The 19638-nt window shown below is 49.0% G+C and overlaps 1 protein-coding gene across 1 annotated transcript in view; it reads right to left on the bottom strand.

Moving 5' to 3' along the window:
* Positions 1 to 3742: 3742 nt before the first annotated feature.
* Positions 3743 to 19638, bottom strand: part of SOX18 (SRY-box transcription factor 18) — a 37048-nt gene continuing 21152 nt past the window's right edge. The window contains exon 2 of the mRNA XM_078651659.1: positions 3743 to 6158. Within this exon, the coding sequence (XP_078507785.1) occupies positions 5296 to 6158 (863 nt within the window). The 3' untranslated portion in view covers positions 3743 to 5295. The remainder of the gene's footprint in view (positions 6159 to 19638) is intronic.

Genomic DNA, 19638 nt, shown 5'->3' with positions numbered 1-19638 from the left:
ACTGTCTCTTTTCATTCCTGCTTTCTCTCTTTATCACTGTTTTCCATCCTACCCATCCTTCTTTTCCTCCATTTTCTCTTTTCTGTCATTCTCTCTTTCTCTCTGTTGATGAAAAGTAAGCCTGGTCCCTAAAATGAGTAACGGTGCCCACCAATTGTCACCAGTGGCACAAATTAAGGAGTAGCTGTGATCCTTCAACAGACTATAGAAGGAAATGTGTGGCACATATTAGCAAGATTACATTCAGATGATTCATTTGAATCATGGAGAGTTGGAGGATCTGTAAGTTTGCATCTTACATTGCTCTATCTGGGAGAAATCTTCTCGCTCAGGTCTCCTTCCTTCCTCCCTAGTTCATTTCTTCTACTTTTCAAAAAACTCCCAAAAGTTTCTCTGCACCAGTAATTTTTCTCTTTCATACAATTCTTCTTATCTTCTATAGCCATGTGCCTTTCCTCCTCAAACCTTCACCTCCTCTGTATCTCGACCTGCCATCTCCAAACCCCAATTCATTCCTCTTTAACTCTGCTCTCCTTCTAGACGTTTTTGGCGTAACCACCTCTTCCCAGTCAGCGCCAGTCACTAAATAAGTGAAGGAGGGATTGCATAGTGTGGCTTCAACACTAAGGTCCAGGGGCCTCATTTATCAGGCCTTGCGTCAGTTTTGCGCTTCCGATGCGTCACTTTTTGTGACGCATCGGCGGCGTAAAACATGCTTCCTGTTGCGCACTATTTACAAAGTGACGCATCTAAGCAGATGCGTCACTTTGTAAACCCCTGCGCTACATTATACCTGCGTCAGGTATAATGTATGCAGGGGGGCGTTCCCCCGCAAAAAGCCTCGTAGAAGTGACGTAGTGAAATCTATGAGATTTCACAGCGTCACTTCTAGGACGCCGTTGCGTCTAAATCTTGCGCCTGCCTCACTGCAGGCGTAAGACTGACGCAGGCCCTTTCACATGGGGCTTGCCCCATGTGAAAGGACGCATTGCTGGAGTTGCGTCACTATTGTGACACACTGCAGCAATGCGTCACTTTTGCGGTTACAGATACGTTAGAAATACTGACGTATCTGTAACTCCTTGCGACATGATGCGTCATACAGTAAATATGACGCATCAGGTATGTCGCAAGGAGTGCGCACTGAGAAGTGACGCATCGCTGCTTTCACGCAGCGATGCGTCATTTCCCATAAATGAGGCCCCAGGTATACAGACATTTGTACTGGGTTTGTGTTAAAGGCACAACAGTGGCACAAGTTTTTAAACTCTCCACAGTTTTCCAACTTTGCATTTGCATTGCACTATAAATCACACATTCAAAGTAAGAAAAGCAGTAAAGCAGAGTTTTTGTACTGAAAAGGTCCCCTTCTGTGGTGCAAGGGTGTGTGTGTTGGCGCATGGCAGCTGAAGTGAGGCAGTGCAGGGGGAGAGGAAAACCATATCATATCTTAGTATATATGGCACTGTTCTCCTCTCTCCCTTTGACGCAACGCAGTGGCATACATTTCTTGTTCAAGTGATTTGCCTTGGTTTTGCTGGTGGCAGGGGTGAGGCTGGCAATAAATTCCTCCCTAAGCAACCGAGCAATCCAGGGCAACTCGATATAGGCCTCAAAAACAAGACAAAGCTAAACAGAAACCCGGAGTCTAATGTAGTTTGTTCCTCCTCTTTTATGTTATGTTTCATAGAAAGAAAGGATATGTTGCTTCTGCACAGAGGGTATTTTAGTGGAGGTAGGAAGTGTTGCAGACCCTCCCCTCCCCAGCCGGAGAGCTGAGCTTTCGCCAAAGTTAGAAGACTATGGGGCATATTACCAACAACTAGCGATAATTTTTGTCTCTAACTTGTTTAGAGACAAAAATTATCGCCGCACATCGGCGATTTTTATTGCAGATAAACCTTGCTATTAGCAAGGTTTATCGCAAATGCGATAAAAAACGGCCGCAATGCATGAATATCGCTGAAAAGTCAGCGATATTCATGCATTATCAAGCAAATGCTCTTAGCCATGTTATCCACCTCCCATTGGATAACATGGTGAAGAACTGCTCAGGGCAGGTGTTAGCTTTTGGAGATATTCGCGCTTAGCGCGAATATCTCCAAAAGTTGGTAATAGGAGATAGCGATGTTAGCGACTGTTTCCAGTCGCTAACATCTTGGCACGCCCACTTTGCATGTCATTAGTGATAAATATCACTGACATGCAAAGCGGGGCCCAAGATGGTCGCTATCTCCTATTAGCTGTCACTAACTGGTGTTAGCGACAGCTTGGTAATAGGGAGATTATTTTATCTCCGTTTTCTTGGCTTTTAAAGCCAAAAAAGCGGAGATAAACCCCCTTGATAATATACCCCTATGTGCTCCATGTCAACAATCACTCTATTTTAAGTCATGGGCATTATATTCTGGTACTTATAGTCCAGTTAATGTCTTGCAAGCCAAACTTCAAACTCCCAGAATGCACTGCTTTGTTATAAGGAAGACAAGGGACTAACAACATGGTACTGTAAAGACGAGGGCAAAGGCAAAATGGTGAGTTTTCCCAACTGGAGGGTGTCTGAGAAAGATCTGTGATGTTATAGCCAGTCAATACCACATAAGGGGGATACAGACTTATGTGCATTTTAGGCCAAGAGTAGGGAACTGCATATCAGGGCGATGCTTCATGTGCTGTTTTGGCTGTGCCCTGCCTCTCCCTGTCTTTCAAAGGCACAGGCATGTGAGAGAGCTGCCCCTCACCATTGACTTAGTGTAAACAAGAAGACTGTAACAAGGGCTAATTTTATTTCCTGTAGGATGTCTGTTCATTTGAGGTCAAGCACTTGACCACAGGGTACCATGTTGTTGAAATCATCAGGGTAACTGAGTGCTGATTGGTTGGGATGCAGATATCCGCAATGGCAAAGGAGAGTCGCCCCACTGTCTCCGAGCCAGCAGCTGAAAAATAAAACAATATCCTTCTATGGTTTTATTTTTTAGCTGCTGTCTCTGAGCCTGCGTGTGCAGGGAGAGGCGGGGCCGGAGCATTGGAGGGGAGGAGGCCTGGTTTGTGCATTTCTAAGTGCGCATGTGTGTTTGGCCATGCACACTTCGGCTTCTCCAACCCAGCTGCATTAAACAGCCGGGCTGGAGAAACAGCACAAACTTCCTGTCCTGAGCGGAGCGTCAAACCAGCACAATAAGGCCAATCCCTGCGCTGCTCTAATGCTTGAGAGCAGCGCAGGGATTGGATGGGAGTTGTGATGTCGTCCCAGTGACAGGGACTACAGCAGAGGAACACAAGGCAGTCAGCAGCACCAGGTAAGTGTTTTTTTAAATCATCAACCTCTCCCCGCTGCATGCTTCCCGTGTGCTTCCCGTTGGCCCCACACCTGCCCCACTGGTATTTTTCTATGTCTGCCACTACTGCAGAAATTTCCTTAATGCAATCAATATAATGCTGGGCAGGTGCGCTGCCCTGGCCCAGACCACACTTGTTTTACTTATCTTTTTTTAAAATTTATTGGATACAAGCCTATCATTAGCATTTAAGTAGATACCCAATGTACACTTCCTCCCAACCAATCACAAGAACCGCAACCACACCATTTTCCTTAATGATTTACAAAATGGAAGGTTTTTCATCGTGCGACTATGAGCCGGCCAAAGGCAATACTGAAGTCAGCTCCACCAGTAGAAATGTTTTTGTATTCCTTAAACATGGAATACCAAAGTTATCTCGTGTTCCTCAAAGGGAGCGCTCAGTGTGTTAAACATTTATTTTTATTTTTGGTTTTACAAATTTTTGATTCAAACAAAATCTTAACATCCATGTTGGAAAAGAAAAATTAAACAAGAAACTGCACAAACAAATCTTCCATTCCAATTTTCACACCACGTCAAGTGTCACTATCAAACAATTTCAATGTCAGGAATGCACAAAAATGGGGGAAATTTACTATAAATAGGATGTGTTCTTCAGGAGTTTTATCTCAATATCATTGAGCATAATATATGTTTTTACCCTTTTCAAGATTACTCTAAACGTGTGGTCGGAACGGTGCACCGCAATTTTTAAAGATTCTACACAACTCTTCGCTTTTCCTCTAAGGAATTGTCCAACAAGAATGAATGAATGCTACATCAGTGCCAAGGAATACGAGGAGCTACATCTCATATGCTGTCCATCCCTCCTTTTAGAAATTGTGGTCCAGCAACATACACAAATGTCACAATATCACAAAAATCTCCATTATGTAAAAATATAATCCCACTTATGTGAGAATATTATATATAATAAAAATAAAATGCATAGAAAAGAAATATTGGACCCTAAAAATATATGGCAGGGCAACTCCCCCAGTGAGGTCGTGTGATCGGCCTGGGGTCCTTCAGCGCAATAAGTTCAATATATACACATGTTGTGGTAGTCTAGTAAGTAGCTAGCATTCTGACCTGTATGTTTAGATTAAAATCCAAATTTGAAGAGCAAATTCCAAATAAGGTAAACCTATCAAAAATGTTGTTTTAACTAACTCATCATACATCTGTTTTTGAGGACTTTACAGAGTGGAGTTTAAGATTCTATTGGTTGTTGAATTCAAGATGACTTAAGTTCCTAACTTTGAGGAGGATTAAGGCTGATGAGTTTGAGAGGTCTTAGGAATGTAAGTTTGAGAGAACTTAAGGCTCTATATTTTTGAGCATGTAAGCAGTAAACATACTTTTACTTAAGGGTCAAAGTTTGTCACGACTTAAGACTGTTTAGTTTGTTTAAGAGGATGTAAGTTTGTAAATGTGTGAGGATTTTGGAACAAAAAACCAACGAAGAGCATGAGGCTGTAAGTTTGTGTGGATGACTCAAAGATGTATGTTTGAAAGGAATTTACTCTGCTGAACTTGTGAGGATCTAAGGCTAGAAGTTTTAGGTCCTGCAGGTTTTTAATTTATTTTGATTTATGGAAGAAAGCACAACAGTACTTAAAACTGTAGGCTCGTGAATATATAAGGTGGTAAGTGCGAGAGGACGTTGGGTTATTCAATTTAGGATGTCAAGTTTAAAAGCTACACAGGTTTGAGAAGACTTGGAAGTCTGCCATACTTTGATATGTGATGACTTTAAAAAATGTATATATTAACGTATTGCTTTGGAAACGTACATAAACATAGAGTATACTGTGGCTAGTGAGTTTAGCATTTTCTCAAGCTAGGCATGGGATGGCTGGGTGTATATAGGATGGTGCTGACTCTAACATGAATATGATGTTCTGAAGGCGGCCACAGGAAGGTCACACTCCTCTCCGGGGGAATGGTCCTAGCCAGTGATGCATGTGCTATAGTAGACGGCGCTACTGGCGTCGGACAAGGCCGATATCAGACTGTTGTCCTCGCAAGACAGAGTTCTCTGGGCCAGCTTGGACAGAGGGACGTGGTAAGCTTGTCCTGGTGCCTCGGCACGAGTTCTGCTCATATTCAAATACTGATCAAACTCGTTGAGATCCACATCGGTCCAAAACTCGGCTTGATTTAAGTGCTCAGTGTGTTCCATCGGTTGGGTCTCGGGAGGAGGAGACAGCTGACCAAGGGCCACAGACGGGCCACTTGGTTGTCCATGGCAGACCTGGTTGTAGTAGATATTGGAGGAGTGGGAAGTCCTCATGCTGTCTGCCATATTGGATGAAGGCTGTGTGTAGGTCAGAGCCAGGTCTCTCAGCAGGCTCTTCTCTGGACCATACTCCAGTGGCGGAAGAGAGGCCTGGTGGTGGTAGCTCCTGAAGGGCCGCATGTGGCAATCATCCTGCATATGCGGAGGAAAGAAGGCTGGCTCGCCCTGCTCCAGGACATCCAGTGGGGACATCTCAGGGGTTGGCAAGCCATAGCTCTCCATCTCCGAGCCCATAGAGTGCAGCTCCCGGAACTGGGCGAGTGCTGGAGGTTGGTGGTGCCCAGACGGACCACCCCGGAGGTGGTGGCCCAAGCTGAAGGCGTCACTACACGATTGCGACAAGTTGTGCAGAAGGATGTTTGGCTCAATACGCTTCATCTTCTTGGCTTGCTTCTTCCTCCGGGGTCGGTATTTGTAGTTAGGGTGGTCTTGAAGATGCTGTACTCTCAGTCGCTCTGCCTCCTCCACGAATGGGCGCTTGTCAATGGTGCTCAGTGCTTTCCACGACTGACCTATGTGAAGGAAGAAAGTAAAAAAATATTACTCATTGCCCCTAGTCATACAATGTACAGTACAGTTCATAATGTTTTTACAAGAACCACCGCGCTGGGGGTGAGGGGATTCCGGGCGGCGCCGCCATGCTCGTGACGGAACCACTCCGTCACGAGCCACAGGCGCGCTGTGCTTGTGACGGAGGGGTTCCGACATGGCCCCGCCCGCTCAATAGAACGCCCGTCAGGCGTGGAATTCCTGCAGCGTGGGCGGGGCTGCCGCGCCGTAACGGAACCACTCCGTCACCAGCACAGCGCGTCCGTGGCTCGTGACGGAGTGGTTCCGTCACGAGCACGCAAGAGGTTAAGGGGTGCAAGCTCAGTCATTTGTCGGTAAATCACCATGAAAACAGCCCAGGACTTTCCTTTTACAAATCTTTGTAATCAGGGGTCAGATGTACGAATCTCTAGTCGCAAAACACTGGTTGCAAATTGTGACCAGTAGTTTTTCGACCAGTAAAGATTTTTGAGAACCGGCCTATGTACTAATTGTTGGTTCTTAAAAATCCGAATCATAGTGGATCACAATCTGGCCTATCTCATGGCTTTAATGAGGTATATTGCACTGCGATTGGTGGCCATCACAGGAATGTGACCTGCTGGGGACAACCGGTCACCATATCTGTGATTGTCTTTCAATAAAGTAAACTTTTTTTTTAACGTGGCTTATTTTCCTACAGAAAACCAGGACTGTGAGAGTCTACTTTCTTGTGTTTGTTTTAGAGTTGGCAGTGGTCCCATGGACCACTGTAGATACTTCAACAATTGTTTTTTACATCCACAAAGGGGATGCATTACCACCTCCTTTGAGGAGTTTATACCGAATCAGTATTTGAAAGAGACGCTTGCAATTCGCCCCTTCCACATATCAATTCTATATGCATTTACTGTCCCATTTCAGGAGTTGAGAAAACTTTTCTGACTCCTGAAGAGGGATTTTTGCATGAGAAAAAGTATTTTAATGGTCATAGATGCCGAATTGGAGTGTTTATGACCATTAAAATGCTTAGTACATCTGGCCCCAGATGTACTAAGCATTGGTTCCGGTCAGGGTCAACCAAGACTATAGCGCGCAGAATTCAGTAGTTTTCATGTTAAAAACTTTGGGCTGGAAACGTGGTGACAGCTTCCTAGCCATGTAATGCCTCCAAACTAATGTTGCTGTGATATCTACGAAATTGTGATGGTATAGTGTGTCCTTAAAGCAACATTGTTTCATTACTACAAATTGAAAAAACGATCTTTTAGGTCATGTAGGAAACGATTTCTTTGAAAAGTGAGGCATCCTTCTCTCGCTCTTGCAATGCCCGAAGTCACTTATGGGTCAACTAAAAGTCCCCACAAGATTGTACTTTGTAGATGACTCCTATAGATTATTAATAAAATTCCACTCTCTTTAGATTTTATTTCACATTTTTTGGGCTCGATTAAATTGGGGCTATAAATCTCGTTCTGGGGGCAAACTCCTGTTTACGCCCAAAAGTGGATAAGCTGAGTGAAAATGTTACTCAACATAGGTGTCTGCTCTTCGCATAAATCAAGAGAACAAATATATTTGCCGCAAATTGTGGGAGAAAACATCACATATATATTAGTTGCTTACATCGGAATTGGGAATAATTGCTGAAATTGGCATATTTTTCGCTATTTCGAGCTGTCAAAATCAGAAATGAGTGCAACTCCACAACAGCTAATTTAGCGCACAACATGCTGATCCAGTTTAATTGGTGCATTATTTGTACCCGCATTTTTAAAAGTCCACAGCTTATCAGGGCCTCTGAGTTACCAAAAGTTATGCTTCATGATAGTTCGTTCCAAACCAGGAAGTGGGACGCGCGCTGCTGATGGGGTCCCCTCCCCGTTTCGAGTCATTAGATTGAGAAGCCAAAGTAGTAGATAGAATAGTCAATCACCATTATAGATGGCAACACTCCAAAAGCAGAACATGAAAAATTAGTGGTGGACATCAAGCCCACAGAGGTATCGTTTGAACCTCAAAAGGAAAGAGGCAATTGGAGCATCTTGAAGAAGCATCTTGGGATTCCATTACTGTTTGAAGATTACTCCAAATTGTGTCTATTTAAAACACATCTTCAGCCCTGAGGTAGACCTTCAAGATTAGGAGCAGGACCACCGCAAAGGTCGAAACGCATCGGCGGATTGTGATTGTGGCCATCTCCTTTACGAATAAAGTTGTATAGAAGAAACTGAGAGCGAACATTTTTACTCTCTATGATTGTTGCGCATAGATAATTTCCTTCTTTTTCCCCCCCGACCACATAGGGCCTATGACCCATAGAGGATTCAATTATGGAGGGATACACAACAAGTCTAATCCCTATTAAACTCTCTATTTGAAATCATTTATTGGACACGTACAATTGAATGCCATATCTTTATATGTTTTTCCTATTGTAAAATGAGTTGTTGTAAAATCTACACTTGAACCATGTCTGGATGTGACTAAGGTCTATGTAATTGAAAAGTCACAAATTGGATGTTTTAATTGTATTATGTGTTAAATGTATACATAATATATGTCTATACACTTTGAAAGCTTATTTGCAATAAAAAAATATAATGAATATGTGTTTTATCTAGGTTTATGTTTAACTGGACTGAGATGAGTGATACACAGTCATACATAAAGCTAAAGAAGAGGGGCCGACGGGATCGGGAGGGTACACATATAGAAAATAAATAAAGACAGAAATTGTATGTCTGAACATATATATGTTATATGGTCCATACAAAAATTATATACATCTATGGTACAGGAGGTGTTATTGTTGTGTGATTAGTTGATTGATCCCGCCCCCTATTTCCTGAACAGGCTCACCCCCAAATTTGAAAGACAGTATGCTTCATGATGGGGCATTTAAGTTTTGGGTTTCAAAACGTAACCTTCCTGAAAAGTTCTCTCTCTAGTCATCAGCAATGCATCCCTTTTTGTGCATCACTGACTCAAATGGGTAATTGGGCCCTCGGCATTGGGCTCAGTGACTGGTACCTATAAATGGGGTGCAAGTGATGCAGCATGGAAACTAGTCTAGCAAGGAACGTGCTGTTTTTCGGACAGCTCACAACAAAGTCACATTCACAGGCAATTCTGCTCTCAAGCCTCTTTGAGGCAAACAGCCCACTTAATAACTTGTGGGAAAGACAGACAGGACCACATTTAGTGGCCACGTAGACAAGTCGGTTAACACAAGGCTAAATTCACAAAGCCTTTTCAGTGAACGCACGCACCTTTATTCTGAAATTCGACACTAAATCACATCTAAATTGAAAGTAAGACACAACACAAAAAAGCTCGGTGAATACGCCCTTAAGTATTAAGCTCTACTAGCTTTCTACCTCAACCTGTTTTCGAGAGGGAAAAAAGTTGAATTAAGAATTAAATTGAGTGGGTTGCTGCATGCAGGCTTATTTCCTTGTATTTCATTTTAATGACAAGGGGGCATATTACCAACGTTAAGCGATATTTATCGCTAACGATGCTTAGCAACGAATTTTTGACCGCTAAGCAACGTCAGAAATTATCGCAGATAAACCTTGCTATTATCAAGGTTTATCGCAAATGCGATAAAAAACGGCCGCAATGCATGAATATCGCTGAAAAGTCAGCGATATTCATGCATTACCGAGCTAATGCTCTTAGCCATGTCATCCACCTCCCATTGGATAACATGGCTAAGAACTGCTCAGGGCAGGTGTTAGTTTTTGGAGATATTCGCGCTTAGTGCGAATATCTCCAAAAGTTGGTAATAGGAGATAGCGATGTTAGCGACTGTTTCCAGTCGCTAACATCTTGGCACGCCCACTTTGCAGGTCATTAGTGATAAATATCACTGACATGCAAAGTGGGGCCCAAGATGGTCGCTATCTCCTACTAGCGGTCGCTAACTGGTGTTAGCAGCAGCTAGGTAATAGGGAGATCATTTTATCTCCGCTTTCTTGGCTTTTAAAGCCAAAAAAGCGGAGATAAACCCCCTTGATAATATGCCCCAAGGTTTTATGGCCTACAACACAAACCTTTTTATATATGTTGGACACATCTGACTATTTTATGAAATAGTGCCTTTGTCTCCTATGTTAACGAGGAACAAGACCATCTACCGTGCAATGTAGGAATTTTGATAATTTGGCAATAAAAATGTTAGCACCGTGTTTGGTGTTATAAGATACTTTATGAGTTTTATTGCTTATTCTCTATATGCATCATAAATCAACATAAGAAGATTCAATATGAATAAGAGATTTTTATTCATTTATTTTTATTTTATTGGAAAATAAATTGCAAAAAAAGTATTATTATTTCCAGTGCGCTTAACCAATAACCACTTGCTTTCGCATCTTTCTGACATTGACGTCGGATTTTACTCACAATTGTATTTCATCTGAGGTCACTGAATTTGAGAGTCCCTAACCTTCTGGTCACTCACTTGAGTGGACTTATCTCTTCCCAATGGACTTGACATCACTCCACCAGTGAATCCCAAGCTAACTGAAGGAGCTGTGGCCAAAACACAGTGATATATGGAATGAAACACGTTTGCAAAGCACACCATGCTGAGTATTAATAAGGATAAATATGGAATACATAGGGGGCAACCATGCATTTTAGTCCTTAACCCCTTGGCTGCGGCAGTAATTCCGCCGCAGCACTAGGGGGAAGGGGGGGCCGTGCGGCTCTGCCATGCTCGTGACGGAACTACTCCGTCACGAGCCTCGGGCGCGCTGTGCTTGTGACCGAGTGGTTCTGTCACTGCCCCGCCAGCTCAATGGAACGCTCAGCGCAGGCGCGAAATCGCTGCTGCGCAGGCGTGTCGGCTGGGCCGTGACGGAACCACTCCGTCATTAGCACAGCCCGTCCGAGGCTGGGGACGGAGTGGTTCCGTCATCAGCACCCAACGGGTTAGTTGAAGCTTAGTCGTTCTTGTGACTGAGTATTTGTAAATACCCACAGAACCCAAAGAAAGTGTTACTGACCCAAAACAAATGTTATCAGTTAAGTATTTTTTTACCTTACATGCAAAGTGAAGTAGCCCAAAAATCCTAGTTTTACAGTTGTTGAAATCCATAATCACTGAAATGATGCAATTGCCACAAATTATGAAGAACATTGCCAGATAAAACATGAATTAAAGCATAACCTATAATTTGTGTACAATAACAATTTCTAAACATGGTCTCTGTAAAGATTTCACAAAGTGTATCTGTGTGGGATGGCCTAATAATCCCTCAATGGGGTTTGAATACTTGATAAACAAGCATTGGCGCAGGCAGCTGGTTTGCGTTAATGTCCCGATGTATGGAGAAGCAGCAGAAGCCAGATAAAGCCAGATTGATCTATGAAATTAAAATGGACCATATTAGGTTCTTTGCCTCCAAGTCCTATTTTCATTTTTATGTGAAATGAAGGCTGGATGGCAAGGGGGCCTAGATTTGAGTCATTCTTTCATTTCTATGACATCAAAGAAAAGATGGCCTATAATGAAGGCTCCCTTGTCAACCAACTTTTATTCCCAATAGACAGAAAAAAGTAATTGAAAAGAGCAGGGTTTCAGGTGTGAGGCAAAGTTCTGGGCGCACTGCTCGGTTGGCGCATTATTGGACGCTTCAAGGCAGAAAGGTGCATGCAGAAGAGAGGAAAGCCCTGTTACCCCTCGCGATGTGTCTTCGGAGACACACCAAGTAAAGGAAAACAATTTCGCAGCACACTTATAGGAAAATTAGAGTTAATGCGATGTCTCAATGGACATAAAGTTCAAAATTCAAAAGCGAAGAAGTTGTCCACAAAAATAAAGATTCTTCTTTTATTGTTCATACATGGGCCAGCCGACACGTGTTTCGTCGCAAGAAACCACACTGTTTCCGCGACTCCTCAGGGCTATAGGAGTGAAGGTATAAGATCAGCAGGTCGCGGTGCCGGTGATAATTCCGACCAGGCTCCGCTCGAGACCGGGTATTGTTGAGATGGTACAAGGTTATCACAGGAATAGAGCGATGTTATCCAATTATAATATGAAGAATCTTAGTTGAAAACCTTAATGAGGACACGGTTATGCGTAGTAGGCGTGTTGGTGCTGGTGCTGTTCCGGGTGACCGCACCCGGAACAGAAACGAAGACTCGAAAGAGCCTAATCATCCCCGCACCTCGGGGACCTACTACGAAGGCCATTTGCCTACAAATCTGAAGACACGGAAGTTTGAGTCCAGCACCAACACGCCTACTACGCATAACCGTGTCCTCATTAAGGTTTTCAACTAAGATTCTTCATATTATAATTGGATAACATCGCTCTATTCCTGTGATAACCTTGTACCATCTCAACAATACCCGGTCTCGAGCGGAGCCGGGTCGGAATTATCACCGGCACCGCGACCTGCTGATCTTATACCTTCACTCCTATAGCCCTGAGGAGTCGCGGAAACAGTGTGGTTTCTTGCGACGAAACACGTGTCGGCTGGCCCATGTATGAACAATAAAAGAAGAATCTTTATTTTTGTGGACAACTTCTTCGCTTTTGAATTTTGAACTTTATGTCCATTGAGACATCGCATTAACTCTAATTTTCCTATAAGTGTGCTGCGAAATTGTTTTCCTTTAGACAGAAAAAAGTACTATAATGAAGGAAAAGCAGCAGCATTACAGATTGGCCTTCTGCATCTGATGACACCGAGGGGGAGGTGCAGGAGAAAGGAGGAGTATCACAAAGGACACAGAGGGAGGAGGGAAGGGTAGCAATGAGAGAAAGGTGGAGTTGAACTAATAAAGAGTGACACAAATGGGAAAAAGGGAGTGAGAGGGATGAAGAAATGAGAGTGAGATAGAAGCAGAAGGTGTGACACAAAGGGGAAAGAGATAGGGGTGATATTACCTATTTGCAGTTTTATATAGCGGGAACTTTGCCTAAGGACATTAGAGTGCTTTTTATCTGCACCAGCTTACATGAAATGAGCACCAGATTCCATTACACAATTTCTTCGGGGTTTTTTCAGCACAGGGAGATTAGGTCATTTGCCCAAGATCACAGGATGTTGAGCTGAAACAGGGACTTGAATCTAGTTCCCCAGTTCCAAAGTCAGCAGCTTTGGCTGTGGCTTATATTTGTCATATTGGGACAACTGACGCCAGGATAACCAATGTCTTGAGATATTGGGTGGCCACCACTGGGTCAGGAGTCCCGATATGTCAGATGAAAAGCCAATAGGGCAGCCATGACAAAGTCAGGCTCAAAGTCGAGCCCAGCCAAAAGCAATGAACAACCTTCTGCACTAAAAAATAATTTAAAAATTGAATTGTATTAGTGAGTACTGAATTGTTAAATAGTACCTCATGCTTTACAATGTAAGCACTCATTTGGAGGCCGAAGGATACAACCAAACAGCCAATAGCATTTGGGTGAGAAAAACCCTCCATTGGACTGAGTGTTAGAAAGGCGACCCCGGGGGAGGCAGAAGATGTCTGACTGACCACCCCTAGGTCCACCTCTCCGTCGAGAAGTAGCCGAGCGTTATCGAGAGGCCTCCTGAATGAGGGCCCTCTCCTAGGATCGTACAGCAGAGTAATTACAACACTACAAACGGACACCACACAGGAGATCAAGTTCTCAAGCTTTTATAGGAAAGAAAGGTTGCTGGTTCTTGGTCGTATATACAGGCGGATCGAGGGATCCGTAAAGTCTCGAAAAAGGGGGGTAGGTAGCGGGACAGTCTAGCTTCCGGGAAGCAGAAGGGGTACCCTGCGCACAGCTCTCAATCCTCGAGCTGGGGGGTCCCGAAATGTTCGAGCCGCGGCAGCGCCAGCAGGCTTGCAAGATGGTTCAGCACGGTAGGCCGCGGCAGCGCCAGCAGGCTCTCAGCAGGTTCAGCACGGTAGGCCGCGGCAGCGCCAGCAGGCTTTCAAGATGGTTCGACAAGGTAGGCCGCGGCAGCGCCAGCAGGCTCTCAAGATGGTTCAGCAAGGTAGGCCGCGGCAGCGTCAGCAGGCTCTTAGAATGGTTCAGCAAGGTGGGCCGCGGCAGCGCCAGCAGGCTCCCAAGATGGTTCAGCAAGGTAGGCCGCGGCAGCGCCAGCAGGCTCTCGTAAGGACGTCGGGTTACGGGGGAGATGAGTTCGTCTGGTGTCGGCCGCGACAGCGTCAGCAGGGCTTCCAGTCCAGGATACAACTAGCGTCCTACTCCGGGGCTGGCCCAGATATAGGACGGAGGTCCGTTGATGTCCGGACCCTCGCGCCTGGGGGCCGGAGGGGCCGGGTTGATGGTGTCAAGACACCCAGCAGGGGGGTGGAGCCAGTACCCAGGGAGGCCGGAGGGCGATCGATACCAGGCGTCCGGGGGCGGCTGGGGGCCCATCGAAACTCCTCTTCCTCCGGGATCTGTCGAGTGGCCACTCGACCACCTGGGTGGATCTTGGTGCCTCGATGTCGGGGCTTCGCTAGGGCCTGGGCCGGGGCCGAGACCACGTGGTTGTGACGTGGTGGGCCTAAGATGGAGTCGGGCACGGCCTCGTGCTTAGGTCGTGTTGGGCCTACGCTAGGGTCAGGCCGGTGGTGGGGGACCGGGATGGTAGCCGGACCGGTGGTGTTGGGGCGTGCAGGATCGGGCCGAAGGGGCCGCCCGAGGTCCAGTGGAGGGCAGATGTTGTCCTGGGCCCACCATGCGGGAGGGGTAGGACCACGCCATGAGGCCGGGTCCAACACGCGTCCCCCTCAGCTGAAGGCAGGGGAGAGTCACCCATCCTCTTGGGGGTTCTCCTCGCCGAGGCGGAAGAATCTGGACAGGCCGTCAGCGTTGGCGAGGTCGTTGCCGGGGCGATGCTCCACAGTGAAGTCCATCCCCTGCAGGGAAATGGACCAGCGCAGTAGTTTCGGGTTTTCTCCCCGCATCTGCATCACCCACCGCAGAGGCCGGTGGTCGGTCTGGACTCGGAAGTGGGTGCCGAAGAGGTAGGGCCGGAGCTTCTTGAGGGCTCACACCACGGCGAAGGCTTCCCTCTCGATGGTGCTCCAGCGTTGCTCTCTCGCCAGCAGGCGTCGGCTGATGAAGGCCACAGGCCGGTCGATTCCTTCGGGATTAACTTGGGACAGGACCGCCCCGATGCCGTGCTCCGAGGCGTCGGTTTGGACCACAAACTCTCTGCTGTAGTCGGGGGCCTGGAGCACAGGGGCGGTGCACATGGCAGTCTTTAGAGTCTCAAAGGCTGTTTGGCACGCAGGGGTCCAGTGCACCTTCTGTGGTAGTTTCTTGGAGGTTAGTTCGGTGAGGGGCCACAAAATGCTCCCGTAGTCCTTTATAAACCGCCGATAATATCCAGTGAGCCCCAGGAAGGCTCGGACGGCGGTCTGGGTGACCGGGGGCTCCCAGGCCCGGATGGCGTCTATCTTTGGTTGGAGGGGAGCCACTTGGCCGCTCCCCACTTGGTGTCCCAGATAGGTCACGGACCCTTGGCCTATCTGGCACTTACTGGCTTTGATGGTGAGTCCGGCCCGCCGAAGGGCCGTCAGGACCGTCCAGAGGTGGGTCAGGTGCTCACCCCAGTGAAGGCTGTACACAGCAATGTCATCGAGATAGGCGGCACTGTACTCCTCTAGTCCGGCCAGCACCTGGTTCACTAGTCTCTGGAAGGTTGCGGGGGCGTTCTTCATGCCGAAGGGCATCACTTTGAAGTGATAGTGGCCGTCTGGGGTCGAGAAGGCCGATCTCTCTTGTGCACCAGGGGTAAGGTCGATCTGCCAATACCCCGCCGTGAGATCGAAGGTGCTGAGGTATTTGGCGGCCCCTAAGCGATCGATCAGTTCATCTGCCCTGGGGATAGGATGGGCGTCGGTCCTGGTGACTGCATTCAGTCCCCTGTAGTCAACACAAAACCGGAGCTCCGGAGCTGTTCCAGGGGCGGCGGCTTTAGGGACCAGGACAACGGGACTGGCCCAGGGGCTGTTGGAGGGTTCGACTACCCCCAGAGCTAACATCTTGGCCACTTCTGATTGGATGCAGGCCCGAACCCGGTCGGGCACTCGAAAAGCTCGGTGTTTTACAGGCGGGCTGTCTCCGGTGTCCACGTCGTGGACACACCACCGGGTGACCCCCGGAGTGAGGGAAAACAGATCCGCAAACTGCCCCAGCAGCATCCGGCAGTCCTGTTGCTGCTCTGGGGTCAGGGTAGAGGAGAGCTGGACCCCTTCGAAGGAGCCGTCTTTCGCGGTGGTGCTGAGGAGATCTGGTAGTGGTTCGGAGTCGTCTTCAGCTCCGTCATCGGTCGCTAGCAGCAGGCTCAGTTCGGTGCGGGCAAAGTGCGGTTTGAGCCGGTTAGCGTGTAGAACCCGGAGGGGGTTCCTGGGGGACTCCATGTCCACTAAGTAGGTGACGGGGCTCTTGCGCTCCACCACCTTGAAGGGCCCCGTCCATTTGTCCTGGAGGGCACAAGGTTCGACCGGGGACATGACCCAGACCTGCTGGCCCGGCTCGAATTCGACGGACGAGGCGTTCTGGTCATACCAGCGCCTCATCTCCTCTTGACTAGCCTCCAGGTTGGCCTCGGCAAGTTCCCGGAACTTCCGAGTCTGATTGCGGAGTGTCAGGAGGTACCGGTAGACATCTGGTGGGGCATCTCGAACTGCTGTCTCCCAGCCTTCCTTGACCAGGCTGAGGGGGCCTCGGACCGGGTGTCCGTACAAGAGTTCAAAAGGACTGAACCCCAGGGACTTCTGGGGCACCTCTCGGTAGGCGAACAGGAGGCAAGGCAGCAGGACATCCCATTTGCGCCGGAGGGGTTCTTCTAGGCCCTTGATCATCCCCTTCAGTGTTCTGTTAAATCGTTCCACTAGTCCATTCCCTTGGGGATGATACGGGGTGGTGAACTTGTAGGCGACCCCACACTGTTGCCATAGGGACCGCATACGCTTCGAGATAAAGTTGGAGCCCCGATCACTCACGACTTCTCGGGGGAAGCCGACTCGGGAGAAGATGCTCTTGAGGGCTCGGCCCACCACGGGGGCTGTGATGGTTCGGAGGGGGATGGCTTCGGGATAGCGGGTAGCATGGTCCACCAGGACGAGGATGAAGCGGTGCCCCTGCGAGGTGCGGGGGTCCAGGGGCCCCTCAATGTCTATTCCTACTCGCTCGAAGGGGGTGGTCACCACGGGAAACGGCTGGAGCGGGGCTTTGACTTTCCCCCCGCTCTTCCCGCTGGCTTGACAGGTCGGGCAGGTCCTGCAGTGGTTATGCACATCGGTGCGCATTTTTGGCCAGTAGAAATGGGTCACCAGGCGGCTGTAAGTTTTGTCCTGCCCCAGGTGCCCGGCGAGGGGCACATCATGTGCTAAGTTCAGGAGGAAGTCTCTGAATCGGAGAGGCACGACCAGGACCCGGCCGGCCCCTAGTTCAGCAATCTTTTGCTCACTGTAGAGAAGGTCGTTGTCCCAGTAGACCCAGTGGGACCCCACGGGGTCTCCAGCGGCTTGAGTAGCGGCTTGCTGTCGGATCCCCTCGAGGGAGGGGCAGGTTTTCTGTTCCTGCGGGAACTGTTCGCGGGTGGGGCCACCTTCTTGGCACCATTGAGCGAGTTCTGGGAGGCGGTGGAGCTCGGTGAGAGCTTCTTGGTCGGGCCCTTGGGGGCCGTGTTCGGGGTCGGCGTCCTCGGGGACAACGGGCGGCGGAGGTGCGGGCCACTCTGGTTCCTCGGTCGGTGCTTCTACCGCTGGGGCGGAGGCTCGGGCGGACATGGAGCGGGTGGTCGCACAGACCCACTCGGGAAGGCCCAGCATCCCCAGATGCTCTCTCCGCTCGACGCCGGCCCAGGGGGAACTTTCCAGGTCGTTCCCAAGGAGGCAGTCCACGGGGGCATCGTCGCGGACAGTCACTTTTAGCACGCCCGACACTCCCCCCCACTCAAAGGGGATGCGGGCCATCTGGCACAAAGTCTCTGAGTTATCTGCGGACCGGACTGGGCACAGGACGTTAGGAAGGATCTGTTCCGGGGTCACCAAATGGCAGCGGACCGCGGTCACGCTGGCTCCAGTGTCACGGAGGGCTTCGGTCCGGCGACCATTGATGGTGACCCACTGGCGGTATTTCTGGGTGTTGCCGGGGATCGGGCCTCGGGGGATCAGGTCGTGAGTACCCAGGCATGCTAAGGTCATGGCGGCGGGCTCCCACTCGGCCTGCTCGGGGTTGTCGTCCTCCTCCTCACTTCTTTCCTCACCCAGGGCAGCGGCCAAGATCTGGCGGGCTGGGGGACCGGTGGTGCCGGGTCGCTGGTTCATCGGGCAGAGGGGGTCGTTCGCATAATGCCCCTGTCGCTGGCATCTGTGGCACGTAACATTCGGGCGGGGTCCCGGTCTGGCTGGGGGGACCCCCCTTCGACCCAGGGATGGCGACGTGGAGGTAGGGGAGGACCCCTGGGGGGTGTCCCGTCCCCGGCTCTGGCCTGCTCCGCCGCCTCGGGGTCGGTTGTTCCCCGGGGATCCCCGGCCGTAGTCTCCCATCAGACTCCGGGGAACTCGGGTGCTCGCCCATCTATCCGCTTCGACAGCGAGTTTTCGTGGCTCAGTCAGTTTGCTGTCGAGGAGGTGTTGCCGGAGTTCAATGAAGCAGTTATTGGAAAGATGCTCCCATAGAATGAGGTCGACCAACTGCTGGTAGGTGGTGACCTGGCATCCCCGAATCCACCCCTCGAAGGCTCTGCTGTAATAGTTCACGTACTCTACCCACGTGGTACCGGGGATTTTTTTGCAGTCTCGGAATCGCTGCCGGTATATCTCGGGGGTGAGTCCGTAGCGAGTGAGGAGGGCGGTCTTCATGTGCTCGTACGAGGTCATCTCGGTATCAGGGAGCTCCAACAGGGCGTCTCTCCCTTCGTTGATAAACTTCCCCCATAGGCCGGCGCCCCAGTCCCTGAGGGGTACTCGATGTGCGGTCATGGCGACCTCGTAGGCTTTGAACCACTATTGGATGTCGTCGTTCTTATAGTATTCCTTGACGACATCCTTGGGTATGTGCACCTTCGTGTCCCCCGGGGGAGGTGAGGTCTTCCCCCCGGAGAGGCCCGTCTCATTTGCTTTGGCTTTAAGTTCCATTTCTTTGAGGACGCGCTCGTGCTCGAGCATGAGTTTTTTCTCCTCGAGGGCTAACTTCCTTTCTGCCAGTTGGATTTCTCCTTCTTGTCTGAGTCGAGCCAGATCCAACTCGTGGAGCCGGTTCCTCTCTCGTTCTCGGGCGTCTTCGTGGGAAAGGCCCGTGTCTGGGTTTGCGGGTCTCCCTCCCGCTGGGTTTGTCTCGGCCTCCGGGCGTCCGTTCGGGCCCGGGTTATCTTCACTCGGAGGTGGCGCCTCGCCGGCGTCCACCCAGGCCTGCAGGGCCGATTTAAAGTCTTCTTTGGTGCTTAAGCCCGTGGTAGCGATGCCTAGTTCTTTGCAGAATTGCTTTAGCTCCTTGTG

Source organism: Lissotriton helveticus, chromosome 7 (assembly GCF_964261635.1).
Source record: "Lissotriton helveticus chromosome 7, aLisHel1.1, whole genome shotgun sequence".
In the NCBI taxonomy this organism is placed as follows: domain Eukaryota; kingdom Metazoa; phylum Chordata; class Amphibia; order Caudata; family Salamandridae; genus Lissotriton; species Lissotriton helveticus.
Note: the sequence above shows the minus strand (reverse complement) of the source record. Positions and strands in the feature narration are given on the sequence as shown.